The sequence below is a fragment of the Hyaena hyaena genome, unplaced genomic scaffold (genome assembly GCF_003009895.1).
Source record: "Hyaena hyaena isolate Hyena2069 unplaced genomic scaffold, ASM300989v1 scaffold_479, whole genome shotgun sequence".
Lineage (NCBI taxonomy): Eukaryota > Metazoa > Chordata > Mammalia > Carnivora > Hyaenidae > Hyaena > Hyaena hyaena.
In genome coordinates, this window is record NW_024081107.1 from 387647 (window position 1) to 407567 (window position 19921).

The window sequence follows — 19921 nt, forward strand, 5'->3', positions numbered from 1 at the left end:
TTAACAGGACCATAGGGGAGGGGAAGGGGGAAAAACAGTTGGGGGAGAGGGAGGGAGGCAAACTATGAGAGACTCTTGAATACTGAGAACAAACTGAGGACTGATGGGGGGAAGGGGAAGGGGGCTGTTGGCATGGGGAAGGGCACTTGTTGGGATGAGCACTGGGTGTTATATGGAAACCAACTTGACAATAAACTATATTAAAAATATAAAAAAAAAAAAAAAAAAAAAAAAGATCCCAAAAATTCTCTACCCAAACTTTAAGCCCAGAGTTGGCTCTCCATCTTGCCAGTTTCATTGGTTTGAAAAATGAACCACATTTTTTGAAGGAATATCAATAGGCGGATGTCATCAGGAAAATAAGCCTAGGTCCTTTATCTAATCGTGAGTAATATGTAAATGACTTAAATACTGCTCCCCATTCCTTCTTTGGTAAAATGGAGGTGGAAATAATTACACATATAAATTTTCATAGATACATTTAGAAAAAGTTATATGCAAAGAGCAAAGATTCTTTCAGTTATCTTTTCTATCTTAGGAAGGTACTTTCTTCTCTACCTCTCTCAACATGGGAAAAGTACATTCCTCAGCTTTACCTCTTATTTTTTGATACACAGAACAAGTGCCATTTGTAACAAAGAAAGGCTCTGGGGTCAATTTTAAGCTCTCAGATGCAAAGCATCCAATAGAGGCCCAAGATTTTATGTCTGTATATCTATATTGTGGTGTATCTGCCCTTTGGATTCAAATTGGGTTGTGTTAACCTCTAAGTCAACCAGCCTCACTCTTTGGGTGGATATAATTTTTACTATCCTTGGGTGGTAACTACATTTGATATTCTCCATTCCCAACTTGTTTGTGGAATGGGTAATTAAAATGGAGAATGGTTCAATATATATTAAAGCTTTTTTGTTATACTCAGAAAAAGAAAAAAAATCATTGCTTATTACATTGGCTACCAAAAACAATTGATGCAATGCATGTTGTATTTCTAATACTTCCAATTAAATCTTTAATAAAATTTGCACACTAACTCAGTGTTCTCAAAAATAATATTTGGATGCGCTCCTGCATTACTAAAGTACTATATGTTTAATGCTTCCAAAATGTTTTTCAAGACTTACTTTTCAATGAATACTTTCAATATTTTTATTCATTTTTGGTCTACTTATTCATCATTATCTTATTGTCTTACTTGTTAATACTTGCCTCATGTGTTTGTTCTAGCTCTCGTTAGAGGATATCTTTTCACTCTTCAGAGAGCAGTACATAGGCCACATGATACCTTACCACATCATGTGTTATTGTATAGGGTCAGAACTCGAGGAACAATTCCACAAACCTAATTCAATTACATTTTTAAACCAAATACCTTTTTGTATGATCCATAAAGGCTTATTTCTTTTATTGGTTTTATTATTAGTACAATTCAATTGACTTACCTCATGTAAACATGTATATTGTATATGATATGGGGCAACCTTCTCCTCTCCTTTTATCTCCACGTTGATTTTCAATCTAATGGCCCCAGATACAGCTGACTTATCTGTTCGTTTCTCTGATGAGGGAAAAAAGTAGTGAGTCATTTTTGGAAATACCATATTTTTCATAGAATATTTCCAAAGCTTAAAAAAGGCTTGCACTTCTGTGTCTCCCTCTCTCTGACCCTTCCCTGCTCACGCTGTCTCTCTCTCTCTCTCCTAGAAAAAAAAAAAAAGGCTTGCACTGCTAAAGCCACTTTTCTAGGTCAAGTTTGATGATTAACTACCCATTATGATTCTTGGAAACACAATTTAAAATAATGTGCCTATTATGTGACTAAGTGCCAAATGGTGTTATAGATCATCAAACAAGAAAGGTTAATCAGGAGATCCTGTCATTCTGATACAAATTTCTGTGTACTCGATCAGTTTATAAAATGAAATTATTTGGCAATGAAAAGCAAGATAACTTAAAACTACAATTAACCAGAAAACTATTTTATCTAAGAGCTTTCACTTCTCATTCTGTGCTTGAAAAGATGAGTCAGAGCTCTAACAAAAAATTTATTAATAGTTTTCTCATCAGTGATTCATAAAGACCTACTAATTCATAAAGGCCTGCTATTTATTTGGATGGGATCAATATGAAATCAATTCAGTTAAATAATGTACATGTGTATTCAATATGAACTGATCAGTAGAGTTAAGAGTGGGGGGAAGCATAATCACAAAATCCCTAGAGGGTAAATGTACACAAAAGACCTACATTTGACATCTACTTTACAGATGAAATAAAAAGAGGCAAGCTGATCCTTTTCACAAATAAAACATAAGGAGGTAGAGTGACAGAGAAAGTGAAGACTTACTGACCCTCTTTCTAAGCAGAACTATATTTTTAGTCATAAAAGACACAGTTAAACCACAAAGTCAGCTTTCTTGTGGTAGAATGTCTGCTGACCTTTCACTGTTAATATTTAATACTCATTATGTTATGAATATTCTTCTCCTAGGAGTGCCAGGATCATCAGAGTTTCTCTTATTGTCTGGGAGATAGTTGATTCTCAACAAATATTAAAGTTGCCCGCTGGGCCAAAAGAAATGCAAGTCCTGGAATCTTTTTGTCACAGACCTCTGTCCAGAGTCCCAGAGGAGCATTTCTGGTTTTTTTTTCTTAAAAAAATTTTTTTTTACATTTATTCTTTTTTGAGAGACAGAAAAAGACAGAGTGTGAGTCAGGGGAGGGGCAGTGAGAGAGGGAGACACAGAATCCAAATCAGACTCCAGGCTCTGAGCTGTCAGCATAGAGCCCAACACAGGGCCCCAACTCATGGAACGTGATCTCATGACCTGAGCTGAAGTTGGGCGCTTAACCAACTGAGCCACCCAGGCACCCTGGTTCTTTAACTATCATCATTCCTATTGATCATGGGACACAGGCTCTCCTTAGACTCCCAGGATTTTTGGTCAAGTTCCTGCCCGCATGGTAGAAAAAATTCCATGTGATGAAAGAGGAACATTGTACAAATAGCACAAATATGGTACTTATGTCAATTGAACCTACTGAGGGGTTTTACGTAAATTTAAAACTTGTCCTTCTCAGCCTTCCACCCTTTCTTGTTCTTCCTCTCCTAAAACTCCCAACATCAGCAATGAGGACACAAAACATACAAATTGATGGTGAACACACAAAGATTTCCCTCTCCTGTTGCATTATATCTTCATCCCCATAGATAGGAGGACAATTCTGGCCAAAGAGCTTGATTTTTACTGATTTTACTAATAGTTCATTCAAGCTCCTTGGCAAACTGTATACACTCATGTCAGAAGACATTTGACAGGAAGCAAAGAACATCAAAAGAATTGCTCTTTTGTAAAAAGAACAATTTAAAGAATTTGTTTTGAATTCAAACTTCTTCACAAGGTCATGCTTATGTACTACAAAAAAAAAGTCTATGTATAGGTAAACCACTGTACAAGACAATCTGTGAGTATTGTGCAGAACTAATGGCCTAAAGTTTACTTTGTCTAACATCTCTGTTTTCATATATAAGATTGTCTTATAGTATAAATAAGATACAGGGGGATGATCACTTTAACTGAACTAAAAATTGCATCAATAATGTAGAAGCACCAATTTTCTTTAAGGAAGATTTCTTTAAAATATATTTTAATATTGGGTTCTTAGTCTAGCTTGAGTAATTTGTATCCAGATAAGTTATATATCTTTCTTTCTTTAAAATTATTACATATTTTAGGGTTTCATTTGTTCTATGACTTTATCCCTTTACTTTGTCAAATATTACATTACTTGAAGTATGCGGGTTTTCAAAAAGCCAAAAGCACTCTGATTTTCTACAATATATTGATATCCTGAATGAAAATTCTTTGTAATGCTGGGACTGGGTAAAGTCTTCTTTGATTCTCAACAAGCCCTTAAAATTTAATTAAAACATATCAGATGATATGACTAAAACATTGTGAATCTGGCAACCACCAGTTTGTTCTCCTTATTTATAGATCTGATTCTACTTTTTTGTTTATTCTTATTTTTAGATTCTACATATGAGTGAGTGGGGCTGGGGGAATGGGCAAAATATGTGAATGGGAATAAGAGAAACAGGTTTCTAGTTATGGAGTAAGTTATGGGACTAAAAGTTATAGCATAGGGAATATAGTCAAAGATATTGTAATAGTGTTGCATGGTGATAGATGGTAGCTACATATATATGTGTGAGCATGGCAATAACATACACAACTGTTGAATCACTATGTTGTACACCTGAAACTAATGTAACATTGTGTATCAACTATAGGCAAACAAAAAATTTTAAAACAAGTATTATGGATCATGTCCTTTATAGAAACTAAGCTGATACATATATTTTTACTAATATTAAATCAGCACTGAAGATTCTAGGTTATTATTCAATTACTGTAAAATTCAAAATAAAACTTCATTTAATTCTTGGTTCCATAATAAAATTTCACTTAAAAAGTCATGCCAACTAAACATATTCTCAATCTTTGTCACCAGAGTAAATATAAGTCCCCACATATAAATTTGGCTTTGCCAACGAGAGTCTACTTTTATACCATCATTCAAAAGATATCCAAAATATACTTTCTCTTTATCACTAAATTTTCACTAAGTGACGAAAGGGGGAAAAACCAAACAGCATAAAGTCGTATGTATTTTTCCTATACATTTGGCAAAGATTTTGAAGCTGTATTCATAAATTAAAATCAAGAATGGGATATTTTCCCCCTAAAAGACACCCAATTGATTTTTTTTAAAGACTTTCTCTCTTAATCTCAAATTTACCAACATCTTTCAGTGATACTTGATTGGAATAAATATTTCAGCAGAATGTTGTAGAAAACATTGATTTTTTTTACTTATATTGGAATATAATACATGCCACAGATATTCTGAAATTTTTTTAACTGTTTTTCAAGTAGATTTAAAAATAGTCACCTAAGTTGTACCAGACATCCATCTCTCCACTCAGAGTCCTCACTTCTACAATTGTTTGTCCCAAAAAATCATCTGACTCCTTTTTGAAATGTTGCTTGACTCTGGATTTAATGTCGTCATCTTCATCCCACACTCTGACTTTGATTCGATCTGTGGAGTTATGGCACTCACTGAAAATAAATGTGGATAAGTTAGCAACCATTAGTAACTGCTCTAAATGGCATTTGAATTTAGCAAATGATTTTATATATAATTTTTTAATGTTTATTTTTGAGAGAGATTGAGAGTCAACACAGAGCCCAAATGGGAGCTCGAACTCACAAACGATGAGATCATGACCATGTCAGATGCTTAACTGACTGAGCCACCCACATGCCCGGCAACTTATTTTAAATCTGTCTAATCCAGAAAGGCAGGGTATATTATCTAATAAATGAGATTTCCCACAGACACATTCCATCTACAGGATGTTGCAGGTGTCAGGGATATTGAAAAATATTGCATTAGTTAAGTGATGTTAATAGGGGAAATCACACCCTATTCCATCATATTTCCTTTAACTGAACTAGATATCATCAAATATGGGTCAAAAATCTTTGGTGTATTTTCTCTATATTTCCTGTTTGCAATGGTTGTCTATAAAAACATATACATGCTCAGAAAATACTGCACCATCAACTTAAAGATAACTATATTGTTATAGCTGTTAAGAAAATGGATGTCACAGAGTAAAAATGAGAATACAGCTATGTGCAAGTACTTAATAAACTAAAAACCCCAATAAGTGTATACGATATTGTTAAATCAATTAGAATTAGAGCAAAATTCTTCTGTTGTTAAGAATATTTAATCCATTCCTCATTTCCAGGTTTCCTCTACCTACTCTTGTTGAAGCCCACATGTACTATGTTAGTGTTGCCCACGTGTTTCCTGACCCTATTGCTTTGTATACACTTTTCTCTATACTTCTCTGTCTGCTAACAAATCAATGTTTAAGCATCAGCAGCTAGTCACCTGTTCTCTATAACTGTTTTTGTAGCTATTGATCCAGTTAGGGTGATCAATGATGAGCTCCAATTTTTTGTGCACATGCATTCATTCAAGCATAAGGATTTTCAACCTGGGGTCAGTGGACAAATTCTGAGCATCCAAAATATATAAAAAACTCATAAAACTCCACATGACAGAAACAAATAATCCAGTTAAAAATGGGCAGAAGACATTAACAGGCATTTTTCCAAAGAAGACATACAGATGGCCAACAGACACATGAAAAAATACTCAACATCACTCATCATCAAGAAAATGCAAATCAAAACCATAATGAGGTATCACCTTGCATCTGTCAGAATGGCTAAAATTAACAACACAGGAAACAACAATGTTGATGATGATGTGGAGTAAGGGGAACCCTCTTACACTGTTGCTGGGAACGCAAACTGGTGTAGCCATCCTGGAAAACAATATGGCGGTTTCTCAAAAAATTAAAAAATAGAACTACTTTACTATGATACAGCAAGTGCGCTAGTAGGCATTTACCCAAAGGATACAAAAAATGCTGATTCAAAGGTCACATGCACCCTGATATTTATAGCAGCAGTATCAACAATAGCCAAATTATGGAAAGAGCCCAAATGTCCATCAAATAATGAATGGAGATGGAAGATGTGAAATATATATACACAATGGAGTATTACTTGGCTATTAAAAAGAATGAAATCTTGCCACCTGCACTGACATGGACAGAACTAGAAAGTATTATGCTAATAAAAATAAGTCAGAGAAAGACAAATACTATATGATTTCACTCATGTGAGGAATTTAAGAATCAAAACAAATGAATATAGGGGATAAAAAATAAGAGGCAAATTGGAAAACAGACCCTTAACTACAGAGAACTGAGGGTTGCTGAAGGGGAGGTGGGCAGAGGTAGGGTTAAATGGGTGATGGGTATTAAGGAGGGCACATGTGATGAGCACCGGTTCTTGTATATAAATGGTGAATCACTAAATTCTACATATGAAACTAATATTACACTGTATGTTAACTAAATGAAATTTCAATAAAAACTTGAAGAAAAAAAGAATAATAAAATAACTTCATCTTTATTTTCCTTCAATTATGAACATAAACAATAAGCCAGAGCAGTGTTATCAATACCTGGAGTTATTTTATCACTAATAAAACCACAGATATTTACATGTAGCATCACAAATGTTATTAACCTTGTAATATTATTTGTAACTAAAAGTATTTCTAAAATAATTTTATTTTCAGTTCTACCTATTTTATTTCAGGCATTTAAAATACATTGTTTTTTTTTTTTAAATATTTTTATTTATTTCCAGGAGAGAGAGAGAGAGAGAGAGAGACAGCGTGAGCAGGGGAGGGTCAGAGAGAGAGGGAGACACAGACTCTGAAATAGGCTCCAGGCTCTGAGCTGGCAGTCAGCACAGAGCCCGACGCGGGGCTCAAACCCATAAACCGCGAGATCATGACCTAAGCGAAAGTCGGACGCTTAACTAAGCCACGCAGGCGCCCCTAAAATACATTGTTTTAAAAGAGTCCGTATTTTTCACCAGACTGCCAAATGGACTAATGGCATAAAACATACTTAAGAACTCTTGAGAGTATGCTCTCTCTTCCATTAACCTAGGAGGCAAAATAATATGGCACATTTAAGAAAAAAGTTTGGAATATGACATGGTGATATGAAAATTATATCCCCACTATTTCCATGTAAAGGAAGAGCTCTTTATATAGAGCACTTTGGCAATTTCTGGAATTTTATTGTTACAAATATTTAGGGGCACTAATGGCATAAGATGGGTTCGGCCAGGGATTTGGACACCTTACCATCCATTGCACAGCCTGAATGATTTGAAATGATACAAAGGTATTCAGACGCAAAATCTGCTGAAGATCACCTCAGTTTGAGACTTTATTTTTTACAAAATAACACCAACTCTTTTGCATATTTTAAGACATTGAAATTTCTGGGTCACCTGGGTGGCTCAGTCAGTTAAGCATCAGACTTGGGCTCAGGTTCACGAGTTAGAGGCTCAAGTTCCAGTGCAGGGCGTGACTGGGACTCTCTCTCTCTGCCCCTCCCCTATTTACAACCTTTCTCTCTCAAAATAAATAAATAAACTTTTTTTGGTAATTTTTTTTTTAGTTTAGAGAGAGAGAGAGATAGAGAGAGAGAGAGTAAGCAAGTGGAGAGGGGCAGAGAGAGAGACAGAAAGTCCGCAGCAGGCTCCAGGCTCTGAGCTGTCAGCACAGAGCCCGGTGAGGACCTGGAACTCACAGACTGTGTGATCATGACCTGAGCTGAAGTTGGATGCTTAACAAATGAGCCACCCAGGTTCCCCAAAATACATAAATAAACTTTAAAAAAGTGTTTTTTTTTTTAATTTCCTAGGAAAAAACAGCTAATGTGTAAATCACCACTCAAAGGAAAATTTTGTCATTGTTACTTTTCAGAACTCTACCAAGAACTGTTTTCCACTTTGAGAAATTATATTCCCATTGTCAAAATCACTCAAAGTTTTTGAATCAAAGTATTTGCATTAGTCTGCAGTTGAGATAGTCACATACATGCTAATTCTACCAATAAATGAAGCATGTATCTACTAAATTAGGTGTTCTAGTTACATCCAATCCTCAACTATATGAAAATACACACTAGAATACATTACAAAACATTTTCCTTGTATTATTGTTAGATTATGCTGTTTTTGAAATTATATACAGAAAATTACATATTATTTTGTTTCAGCATAAAAATGTCATCATGAATTATATCCTATAAAAGGGGTCATTAGGTCTAATATGGTTGAAAAGTACTAACTACTTCTACCTGACTTAGCCTTTATGAATCTCAATTTCTTTCTATAAAATGGGGGTAATGAATGGTCTTAGCAGATATTTTTGAAAATTAAGTAAAATATCATCCTATAGCAGCTGGTACAGTAACAGACACTTAAGTGTTTGATGTACAGTAGGCATTAATATTATGTCCTTATTTCATGAGTTATTTTTGAAGTTAGGACCTATGTTTATTACTATGTTTATTCTTCACATGGTTTCTACCATGCATCTAACACTAAAAAATATTCATTAAAGATATGCAAAGTTTTGCCAAAACAAATTGTTCTCTATTATAATTGAAAGTGCTGGGAGCCACACTGGCCTCACTGACATTCACAGTGAGAAAATGGCAGTGTTTGCACAGCTCCTGCCTTGAGAAATGAAAACTGGTATCTCCTGCTACTACTGGCTCATGTTGGAAATGAGCCTGCTGGTATTGACTAGGCCTCACAATATTCCAAGTCAGACCGATATTCCCCACAAAGATACCTCATGAGGAAAAGCATATTCCTGTCTCTTCAAAAGAGATTTTAGATGAAAGCTCTGTGGATGATTGTCAAAAGGCTCCTCCTATGGGCCTTGTAGATCCAAGACTTAAATAATAAAGGGGGTTAAGAACATAAGAGTTACAATTGAGCCTGGCCCTGAGACAAAGAGTGTAATTTAGAGTTTAGAAACAGATAAGGACGGAACTTAAGTTAATACTTAGACCTTTTCTAACTGGTGATGTATGGCAGTCCCCTCCCTAAGGCCTACTTTCCACAAACACCCTCCTTTACACTGGTGGCTCGGATGAGGATGGATAAGAGTAGCTAATACATAACCCCAAAACAAAGGCTAAGACATTTAGGGCCTCCATGGTGTTTACACACTCAGAATCAAGTCAAAAAAGTTTCCACAAACAACTTATTAACCAGCTCAAAAACATTCGTCCTCTTGTGAGCCAGACCAAATGACTCCTAGCCTATCTATATACAACTTAACCTATTTCCTAATCCTAACCTATGTCCTAATTATTAACTTAGAACAAATAGTATGTCATCCTGTTTTTCACTAAGAACATCCTGCATCCTGTTATTTCTGTAGTTGTAAGATTTACTCAACTTCACTATGAATGAGGTAATTCTGCAAGAATATTTCTGAAAAACCTGCTTTTGTACACTTTTCAAAGCATCTTATCAGAGTTTCTATTGCAAAAATTCTTTTTTCTGATCTCACGTTATCGTTTGACTTATAAATAAAGACACCAAAACCGACAGTGCAGAGATGCCTGCCTGGTGGTCAGAAAGGATCTCGGGGCGCTCTCTCTCTCTCTCTCTGACACCATCCTTCCTTCAGGGACCCCTGGATTGGCTGGAGCAGGTCTCCAGCATGAAGGAAAAACAATGTCATCATTCTCAGATAGGTTTTATCAAAGGAATTCTCCAATTTGGTAACTATTTTACTATTACAATGTGGTAGAAATAACGGGGAAGTAAGAGGAATTAATCAATGATACTTTATCTACTGCAGCTAACAAACCACTTTCAATCACCAAGAATAGTCGGAATAGACGACAGCACAGGGGTCTCCTCTCTACTCAGAATTTCAGAGAGAACACACCTGAAATTACAGTAGTGAGGATATAGAGAAATCTTTAGCATTTTATCCAAAATTTGTATTAAAAATAGCTCAGATTTTAACTTCTTTGCTATCACAAAAGAAAAAAAAATCAATGTAAGAAAAAAAACCCAGCTCCCAACCCATTTGCGTCACTCTTAGAAAAACAAAACTTAGAATATCAGTAAAAATAATTATCATCGCCATAAACTTAAAAAGCAAAATGTTACAAAGGCAGAAACAAATCATTTTTTCACCTTTTGATAAAATAAATCCCAAAGTTCACGAATGTCCTAGGACACAGACATCTAATATAATTTTTACCTGCAAATAACAGGCATAATAAATAGCAAATTCTGGGTAATAAATACTGTTAGATATTTCTAGAATCTGTTACCTCACAAGAACAAAACATCCTGTCTTATTTTTATGAATAAACTTTTGAGGTACTAGTCTTTGTTATAAATTTAAGGTAAGGATTTTTAGCTTATGATATATATACAACACACACAAATAATCCATATAAAACAGTAATAACACATGTGTATACATATATACACATACATATATAACATTTCCTTTTTCTTGTACATAATTTATAAATACGTATACATTTTGTGTTTCTATGCATGTATGTGTGTACATATATGCCAATTGGAGAGACAACACTGTAATATCTTTCTTTTCAAATTCCCATTAGAAATAGTTTCCCTGTTTTGTACCAGATGTAAGTACACCTTCTAACTGATTGCTCACATTTCCATTGTTTTCTCCATTAATTTGGTTTGTATTTTTTATTACAGCATCAGGAGTTCAACATTCCCTCACCCCATAAACCTATATGCTCATTCACCCATGTAGCAGTTATTTATCGAGTACCTTTAAATCTACAGACACACTGGAGATTTAGTGAGGTTAATTCACCCAACCATACTCTTCCTATCTTAATGTCAAAATGAATTGCATGTGACATAATGGATTCAGAACAAATATAATCAGTGGTGTGCCCCTATTCTTGTGATTTTGCTGAAAAGAATTTTAAAATTTCTGCATTTCTCATTCTTTATTTCCATTTTTTAATTAAGTAAACCTTTAAAATTAGAATAATTATAGATTCAGAGAAAAGTTGCAAAGAGAATAGAGTGTTCTGCATGTCCCCCAGACACATTCCTCTATTATTAACATCTTACACTACTAACACTGGTTCTATTTTTTTTTTCTCATAAAGACATGCCAGTTCCTATTTTATCTTTCCCAAAAAATATTGGGAAATATTTTAAAGAATTTTTAAAGAATATTTAAAAATAAACAATTTTTATTTGCTATTATGGTTCAGGTTTAAGCTGTTAGAAACTTACATTTTTATCTCTGCAGAGTCAATTCTGGTAGGATTACTGTTGCAAATGCTGGAAATGGCAGGAGGATTTTGCAATGCATATAAAACCAGAGATTTAGTTCAAGATAGTGTGGCAGAGAATCATCACAGATGGATGCTTGGCATCTCTGAACATCCTCTTTCCATTTTGATTACATTCCTCCTTCATGTTCTTCATCTTCTCAAGAAAGACTGAAGCCAGATAACTCACATTCCTAGATTCCACTGTAGCTATGGCCCAAATATTTGACCCACATTCAAGCAAGATCTGAACTTGAAATTGAACAAAGTGAAACAGGAGCTCTATTCTGAGAATTTGCTCTTTTGGAAACAGTGCTGGAGGCTTTAATATTTTGAGGCAGAGTTTCTTGTATTCAGTTATGAGTAGCAAAAGTACTGATCAAAGATGGCAATGTTGTTTTCTTCAAAGAAATCCTATGTTATAAGTGGACATTGTTTCTCTACAATAGCTTCAAATGCACTTGACGTCTCCAAAAGTCTTGTGCGACCGAATAATGTATGAAATAATTTTTTTCTTCATAAACCAGAGTGAACTCTGTTGTTTCCAACTAAGAATATTAAGTAATGTAGTAATTTTTAAACAATGAAGGGAGCTTCAATAACAGAACTTATGTGGAACTGACCATGGAGGAGATGCTAGAGACAGACAGCGAAGATTTAATGGCCTCAGTCTGTAATGACAATTCATTTTGAAATGCAATAACAAAGCAGCTGGTCAAACTGTTGGCTGCTATACCTTGGGACTCTGACCACATGGCAAACAAAGCTTTTTTTATTATGTGAATGGTAGGAATAGAATTTGTAACGTTGCCATGTGCTTATTAAGTGTTGCTGCTTTCAAACATGCACTGAAGTGGAGATGCACTCAAACTAAAACTAGGCAGTCTGTAAGCAGACATATAAGAAAGCATGGCGATGCCCAAAGGGCTCCCTGTACTTGTGTCCTGCAATATAAATTGAGGGTATCATAATTTGGAACCCTGCAACGTTGAGAAAAGCCAGCTGCTTCTGTGCATAAAAATGTAGTGCATATTTAACAAGCAGGGGTCTCTAAGCACAACTTCAAAAAGAAATAAAATTGTTGTCTCTGGGCTTTTCAAACACTCCTTCAGGAAGACTCTGAGTGAGATTGAAGGGAATTTAGTGTCAAAGCTGAGATTCATGGTATTGCATTCTCACCTTTTCATACTTACTATTGTGCAGAGAGTGAGGCAGCAGCTATCAGGTTAAGAGAAAGGAATTAGAGCAGAGGAGCCAATAGTGAAGAGTTAAAATTATCAGGCCATTTGGCTACTCCTAAAATTAATTGTCTTGAAGCCCATCTTCTTGGAATCCTGGTAAGTATTTTCCAGGCAACAGTATTACCAAATATGCCTCAGGCTGGCTATAGTTGTATTTAAAGAAAATGCCTTAGTCTTCATATCATCATCATGATCATCATGATGATTATCATCAACATCTAGTGCTTCACTGATTTATATGTCATCCTCATGCAAGAACCCTGCTAATCTTTTCTGCATTGTTCTGATTTTAGTATATATGTTCTACCAAAATGAGATCCTTTTAGTTATTTTTAGAAGCTGCTTTCATTTGCTTTAAACTTTCCACAGTAGCTATTTAGAGTATAGGCATTGACAAATTGGACAAGGAAGGTGTCCCCAGATGTAGAATCAAGGACCTGAAGGAAAATGGATAAAAGAAATTCATCTGGAAACCACAAGGGCCTACCAGATTAGTTAGCCAAGCAACTATTTCTGCCACTGGGATCACAGAGTCCTGAGTGTACCTGGCCAGTAGGACTCTATATTTGCTAATGTACCAAAAATGGTCATATCTTACCTATTACTGAATGAGATTTCTAAGTTTGTATTACCTTATTTCTTTCTCTCATCACAATAATACTTTGGGAATTTGGAGGAAGAGGACTTTAATTTGTAAGACCTAGCATCACAAAGATCCAAACCTGGATCTGATGGAGAGACTACCCAGAGATCATGGACTTCAGGCTAACTGCAGAAACTGGGTAAAATTTTGAGATTGCCTACTTTGGAAGGAAGAAGATGAATTCCTTTTATTTAAACATAGAGATAGAAAGATTGTATATACATGTTGAATAGTCAAAGAGGTAGAAGGTGGCCAGATGCCATAAATATGTTCACTCAATAAACTTTCAACCCCTCCTTTTCTTTTTCTACTTTGATGCAAATACCTCGGCCTCCCTAGTAACTAGAGATGACCCTTGACATAGTTCTTCTAATCCAATATAAGCCTAAGTCTTCTGGTCTTCTTTTATTATTATGGAATGTGGATATGGAAGAGATTTCACTAAAAATGCTAAACAGAAAAATGGATAAGTTTTGTTCTTTGATGGAATAATTCACTTACTGTACTAGCCCTCAAATGCCAATGCATGGAATTCTTACTGAATGAAATAAACCACTTTTTACTAAGCTACAATTGTGGTTTAATGTGAAAGTGAATGAAATCCTAATCAAATTAAGTAGGAAAATAATTTAAAAAACTATAAAGTTCCTTTTGCTTGATTGCAAAGGATATAATTCAAAACATTTACTTTTATACTTACTATGTTTAATGCCATTTCTTAACAAATTAACATTTTTCACAAACTCTGATTTTTATGAAAATACAAAGTTTTGCATTTCAGATGGGAAATGGCAGGCTCACATAAAAAAATCAAAATTTGACAGCAAGAGAATTATCTTTCCAAACAAGAAAAAAGTCTGTCACATATAATAGAAAAAAACATAGTTCCATTAAATCTTTCTCTATTAGGCCATATCCAACATGATTATTTAGGTAACCAAGACTTCTAGTTTAGTTTACCAGTGGTGAATTTGGCTTTTTTTTTTTTATCAGCAGAGATAAGATATTTTACTGCACAAACACTTGATATTTAAAATGAGTATTGTTAGAGTCATTTGCTTTGTAGTTTTCCTTTAACTAAAAATAATTCCCTTCTTAAAAAGTGGTTCATATGTCTAATTTTATGGTTTTCCATTGTTAAAGACTGATTTTTTTTCCATTGGAAAAAGATATTTTATTTATTCTCAAATTGAATGAAAATATTTCCACCTCTGGACTCAGGATTTTTGTATGTCTGTGTTTTGTTTTTAATTCATCGGTACCAAATCTCTGTAGAGCCAATCATTATTTCGCCAATTTTTTGGCAGACATCCAAATGACTAATTTCTTTATAATTATTCATTTCAACTTTCTAAATGGTCTCAGTGCAAATATGTTTAGATGTAGAGTTTCTTGGAGATGGCCCAAAATCCATCTCCAATGATTAAAGCAAAACAAAAAACAAAAACAAAATCCATTCTTTACTCAAGTTATCAGAATTTAACCTATTTTGAGAAAAGTTGTTTTACCTAGAGAGATGCCCATGAATATCACAAAGTCAATAAAGCCTGAATTCTATGGAAAGAAATATGCCCTTGCTCAAGTAATCATACTCTGATGGGAAGTCATTACTAATGTAGTTTATTAGCAAATAGTTGTTAAAAAAAATAGAAACCGTACCTATAGTGGCACTAGATCTAATGAAGCAAGTAAATACATCTGATTAGCAATTATATCAGAAAAAAAGCCAATATGTAGTGATGTTGCATTAAAAATCATGTCGATTAAATTTATATATAATTACAGCCACACATTGTGAGTGTGGTGAGATTTCTATAATATTTTAAATGACAGTGTATTGGATTTGGTTAACAGAACCATTTGGTTAACAAACATTAATAAGATAGATTAAACATATATGAATAAGTGTGTGTGGGGGGGTGTGTGCGTGTGTATGCACTAAAACAAGCTATAAGGGTATATATAAAAATGTATACATCAAAAATAATTAAAAATTTATATTTTATTCTTCATATTTATCTGTTACAGTCAACAAAAATGCACTTTAAAATGTCTAGTATTTGTAAATAATCCCACTTCAACTCAGGCTGGAAGGCAGAACACTGGCTGAGAAAATCATCAGCCAGAAACCAGCAAGAGCCATCCTGAGGCAAAGCAGCAGCAGCCTTTTAAATAGTAATTAAATTCTCTAGTTACAGCTTAATTCCTTAAACCCTGACCCACCAAATGGAAAGACACTCAGTGTTCACATTTCCTTTCAGTGATTTTTCATGAATTATGTAACCCACTTTCATCGCAATATTGATGTCTCATTTGTTACTGAATGAAGATCCCAACCCTATTACCTCTGAAGGGTATTACAGCAGATGAACAAACTCAGGGACAGGGCATAGTGACTTTTCCCACTTGCATTTATTAAGGAGAAGTTACAGGTATCAGGATCAATAACAGCCCCCAATATTTTACTTTGAAGTTTTCTTGAGGTTTTTCTTTGTAGTAATTGAGCATTGTAGATCCATTCTATAAATTAATGACAAAGACGACGGTAAAACTAAGAACAAGAAATTAATTATACTATTAGTGGCACTTCTGAAAAAGGACGGGAGGGATTCATGCACTGGCACTTAACGGTTGGCTGAAAGAAGCCTTTGAAGCGTCATAGATCACAGAACCAAAGGGAAAGTATTACCTAGTAAGATATACCCATTTGCCTGCCCCACCTTTGAGCCTCACAATTAGACCATAAATACCTCAAAGTCTTGTATTCTAATTTTATATCTAGTATTTTCTCCACAGATACTGTTATAGAATAAAATTATTTTGATAGCTATCTTAAAAATTATTAAATACTATTAAAATATTAGCACTGATTAATCAAAATTAATTATACTAAGATAATAAAAGTAAGGCATCACTAAGTGGCTCAGTTGGTTAAGCATCCCAGTCTTGATGCTCAGGTCATGACCTCACAGTTTGTGGGTCCGAGCTGAGCCCTACACCTGGCTCTGCTCTGAAAGTGTGGAGCCTGTTTGGGATTCTCTCTCCCTTTCTCTCTCTGTGTCCCCTTCTTTCTCTCTCTAAAAATGAATAAATAAGTAGACTAATAAAATAATTTAAACAAAAGGATAATAAAGGCAAAACAAAAAACTTTAGACAAATATGTTAGTGTCCATTGTGCTGTGATGAGAAACCACTTAGAAAGACAGAGATCAGGGGCGCCTGGGTGGCTTAGTCGGTTAAGCGTTCGACTTTCGCTTAGGTCATGATCTCGCGGTTCGTGGGTTCGAGCCCCGCGTCGGGCCCTGTGCTAACTGCCAGCTCGGAGCCTGGAGCCTGTTTCAGTCTGTGACTCCCTCTCTCTCTGACCCACCCCTGCTCACGCTGTCTCTCTCTCTCTCCTAGAAATAAATAAAACATTAAAAAAATTAAAAAAAAAAAAAGAGATCAGAAAACAGAAAGATCTATATGATATCATGCATATGTGGAGACTAAAAATACAAAACAGTAAAAACAAAGAGGAAAATGGTAATTTTCAGGGGCTGGGGTTGGGAGAATACGAGAGGTTTTGTTAAAAGGTACAAACTTATAACTAGTAGATAAATGAGTCCTGGAGAGCTAATGCATAGTAGAGTGAATACAGAAAACATTACAATCATCAAATGTGCTGAGAGACTGGATCATAATTATTCCCACCACACACACACACACACAAAAGAAATAACCATGTGATATGACAGAGGCACTATCACTACATTAGTATTATTACAATATACAGATGTATGAAATTAAGGTATTATACACCTTAAATTCACACAATTTTTTTTAAATGTCTTTAAATATAAGCTGGTTAACATACAATAGTGCTGGTTTCAGGAGTAGAACCCAGTGACTCATAACTTATATGCAACACCCAGAAGTCATCCCTAAGCACTCTCCTTTATCTCCATTACCCATTTAGCCCATTACCACCCAACACCCCTCCAGCAACCCTGTTTGTTCTCTGTATTTAAGAGTCTCTTATGGCTTGCCTCCCTCCCTGTTTTATCTTATTTTTCCATCCCTTCCACTATGTTCATCTGTTGTGTTTCTTCAAGCCCACATATGAGTGAAATCATTTAATATTTGTATTTCTCTTCTGGCCTTATTTTGCTTAGCATAAAACACGTAAGTTCCATTCACATTGATGCAAATAGCAAGATTTCATTCTTTTTTTATCCCAAACCAGATAAAAACCCTACTAAAAAGGAGAATTACAGGCCAATATCCCTGATGAACCTGGATGCAAAACTTCTCAACAAGATACTAGCAAATCACATTCAACTGTACGTTAAAAGAATTATACACTGTGATCAAGTGGGATTTATTCCTGGGCTGCAGGTCTGGTTCAATATTCTCAAATCCATCAGTGAGATACACCACATTAATGAAAGAAAGGAAAAGAACCATATGATCCTTTCAACAGGTGCAGAAAAAGCACTTAACAGAATACAGCATCCTTTCTTGATAAAAAACCTCAAGACAGGAGGGATAGAAGGAACATACCTCAACATCATAAATTCAACCAGTGTTATTTCTCAAATATATTTCAAATAAAAATAGCAGGCAGAAAACAAGAGGCCCAAAAAGCACACTCAAAAATAGGAGAAATGTTTATGTGCATACGAGTGTGTATCTAAGATGGGTGTAGTTTCTACTCACCATTTCTTTGATGCACCATGCATTTTTCAAAGCTCAGACACTTTATTCATTGTATTTGTTAAGACAAGGACTTCTTTTCCCTACTCCTGTACCCAATAAACATTTACCTGTCTTTCAAGACCTCTGAGAGTTTGTGTGTTGCTGTTGTTTTCTTTTCATTCTTTAATCCCTATACCAGTAGCAAGTAGATATTCAAAATAGCTCACTGAAAAAAATAAATGAAATATCACAGAGTTCCTGTTTCTCCACATTCTAACCAACACTTGTTAATTTTGGTCTTTTTGATTTGCAATTCTGACAGGTGCAAGGTATATCTCATTGTGGTTTTGATTTACATTTCCCAGATGATTAGTGATGTTGAGCATCTTTGCATGTATCTGTTGGCCATATATATTTTTTCTTTGGAAAAATGTCCTTTCAATCCCTCTGCCTATTTTGTAACATAATTGTTTGTGGGTTTGCTGTTGAGTTTTATAAGTTCTTTATCTATTTTGGATATTAACCCCTTATCATATATATCCTGTGCAATTACCTTCTCCTATTTAGTAGCTTGCTTTTGTTGATCATTTCCTTTACCATGCAAAAGCTTCATCTTCTGTGTTGTCAAGTATGTGGAGAAAAAGGACACTGTTGGTGGAAATGTAAATTGGTATAGGCACTGTGGAAAAAAGTATGGAGGTTCCTCAAAAATTTCAAAATAGGTATACTATATGATCTAATAATTCCACTACTGGGTGTTTACCAAATAAAAACTAATTCAAAAAGATACATGCAGCCCTATGTTTACTGTAGCATTATTTATAATAGGTAAAATATGAAAGCAACCATAGTGTCCATTGATAGATGAATGTATAACGATGTACACACACATGCACACATAACACAGTGGGATATTACACAGTCATAAAAAAGGATGAGATCATGCCGTTGGAGATAACATGGATAGACGCAGAGGGTATTACACTAAGTGAAATAAATCAGACTGAGAAAGGCAAATACCATGTGGTTTCACACATATGTGGAGTCTAAAAATTAGATGTAAAACAAATACTAAGAATCAGACCTATAAATAAAGAAAACTGATGGCTACTAGAGGAAAGGGCTGTGGGAAGATGGGCAAAATGGGTGAATGGGAGTGAAGATACAGACTTCCACTTACGGAAGGATTACATCATGGGAATAAAAGGCATAGCATAGGGAATCTAGTCAGTAATGTTGTCATAGTGTTGTATGGTGACAGCAACACTTTTGTGAGCATAGAATAACATATAAAGTTGTTGAATTACTATGTTGTACACTTGAAACTAATGTAACATTGTCAACTATACTTAATAAAATATCACAAGAGTAATACTCGTTATAGCTCATTAAACATCACAAATATTCATGTTTCAAGTTGTACAATTATGTAGTTGAAATTGAACCATGTGTTTGAAGTCAGAAAGAAAGTCCACTTTGAATATGTGTTTGACATTTGTTTGACATTTATTTGACATTTGAATAAAGACATTAACTTCC

General features: G+C 34.8%; 1 protein-coding gene and 1 non-coding gene across 3 annotated transcripts in view; both read right to left on the reverse strand.

Annotated features, from left to right (window-relative positions):
* The window catches only part of UNC13C (unc-13 homolog C), a 564606-nt gene that overhangs the window by 284091 nt on the left and 260594 nt on the right, over positions 1 to 19921 (reverse strand). For both annotated transcript variants that reach the window (XM_039254229.1, XM_039254228.1), the window contains 2 exons: positions 4957 to 5126; positions 1443 to 1558 (listed from right to left, as the gene is read on the reverse strand). In XM_039254229.1, coding sequence (XP_039110160.1) covers positions 1443 to 1558; positions 4957 to 5126 — 286 coding nt within the window. The remainder of the gene's footprint in view (positions 1 to 1442; positions 1559 to 4956; positions 5127 to 19921) is intronic.
* On the reverse strand, positions 13273 to 13375 carry LOC120246608. The gene has a single exon (XR_005532087.1). It is a non-coding gene; the product is annotated as a U6 spliceosomal RNA (small nuclear RNA).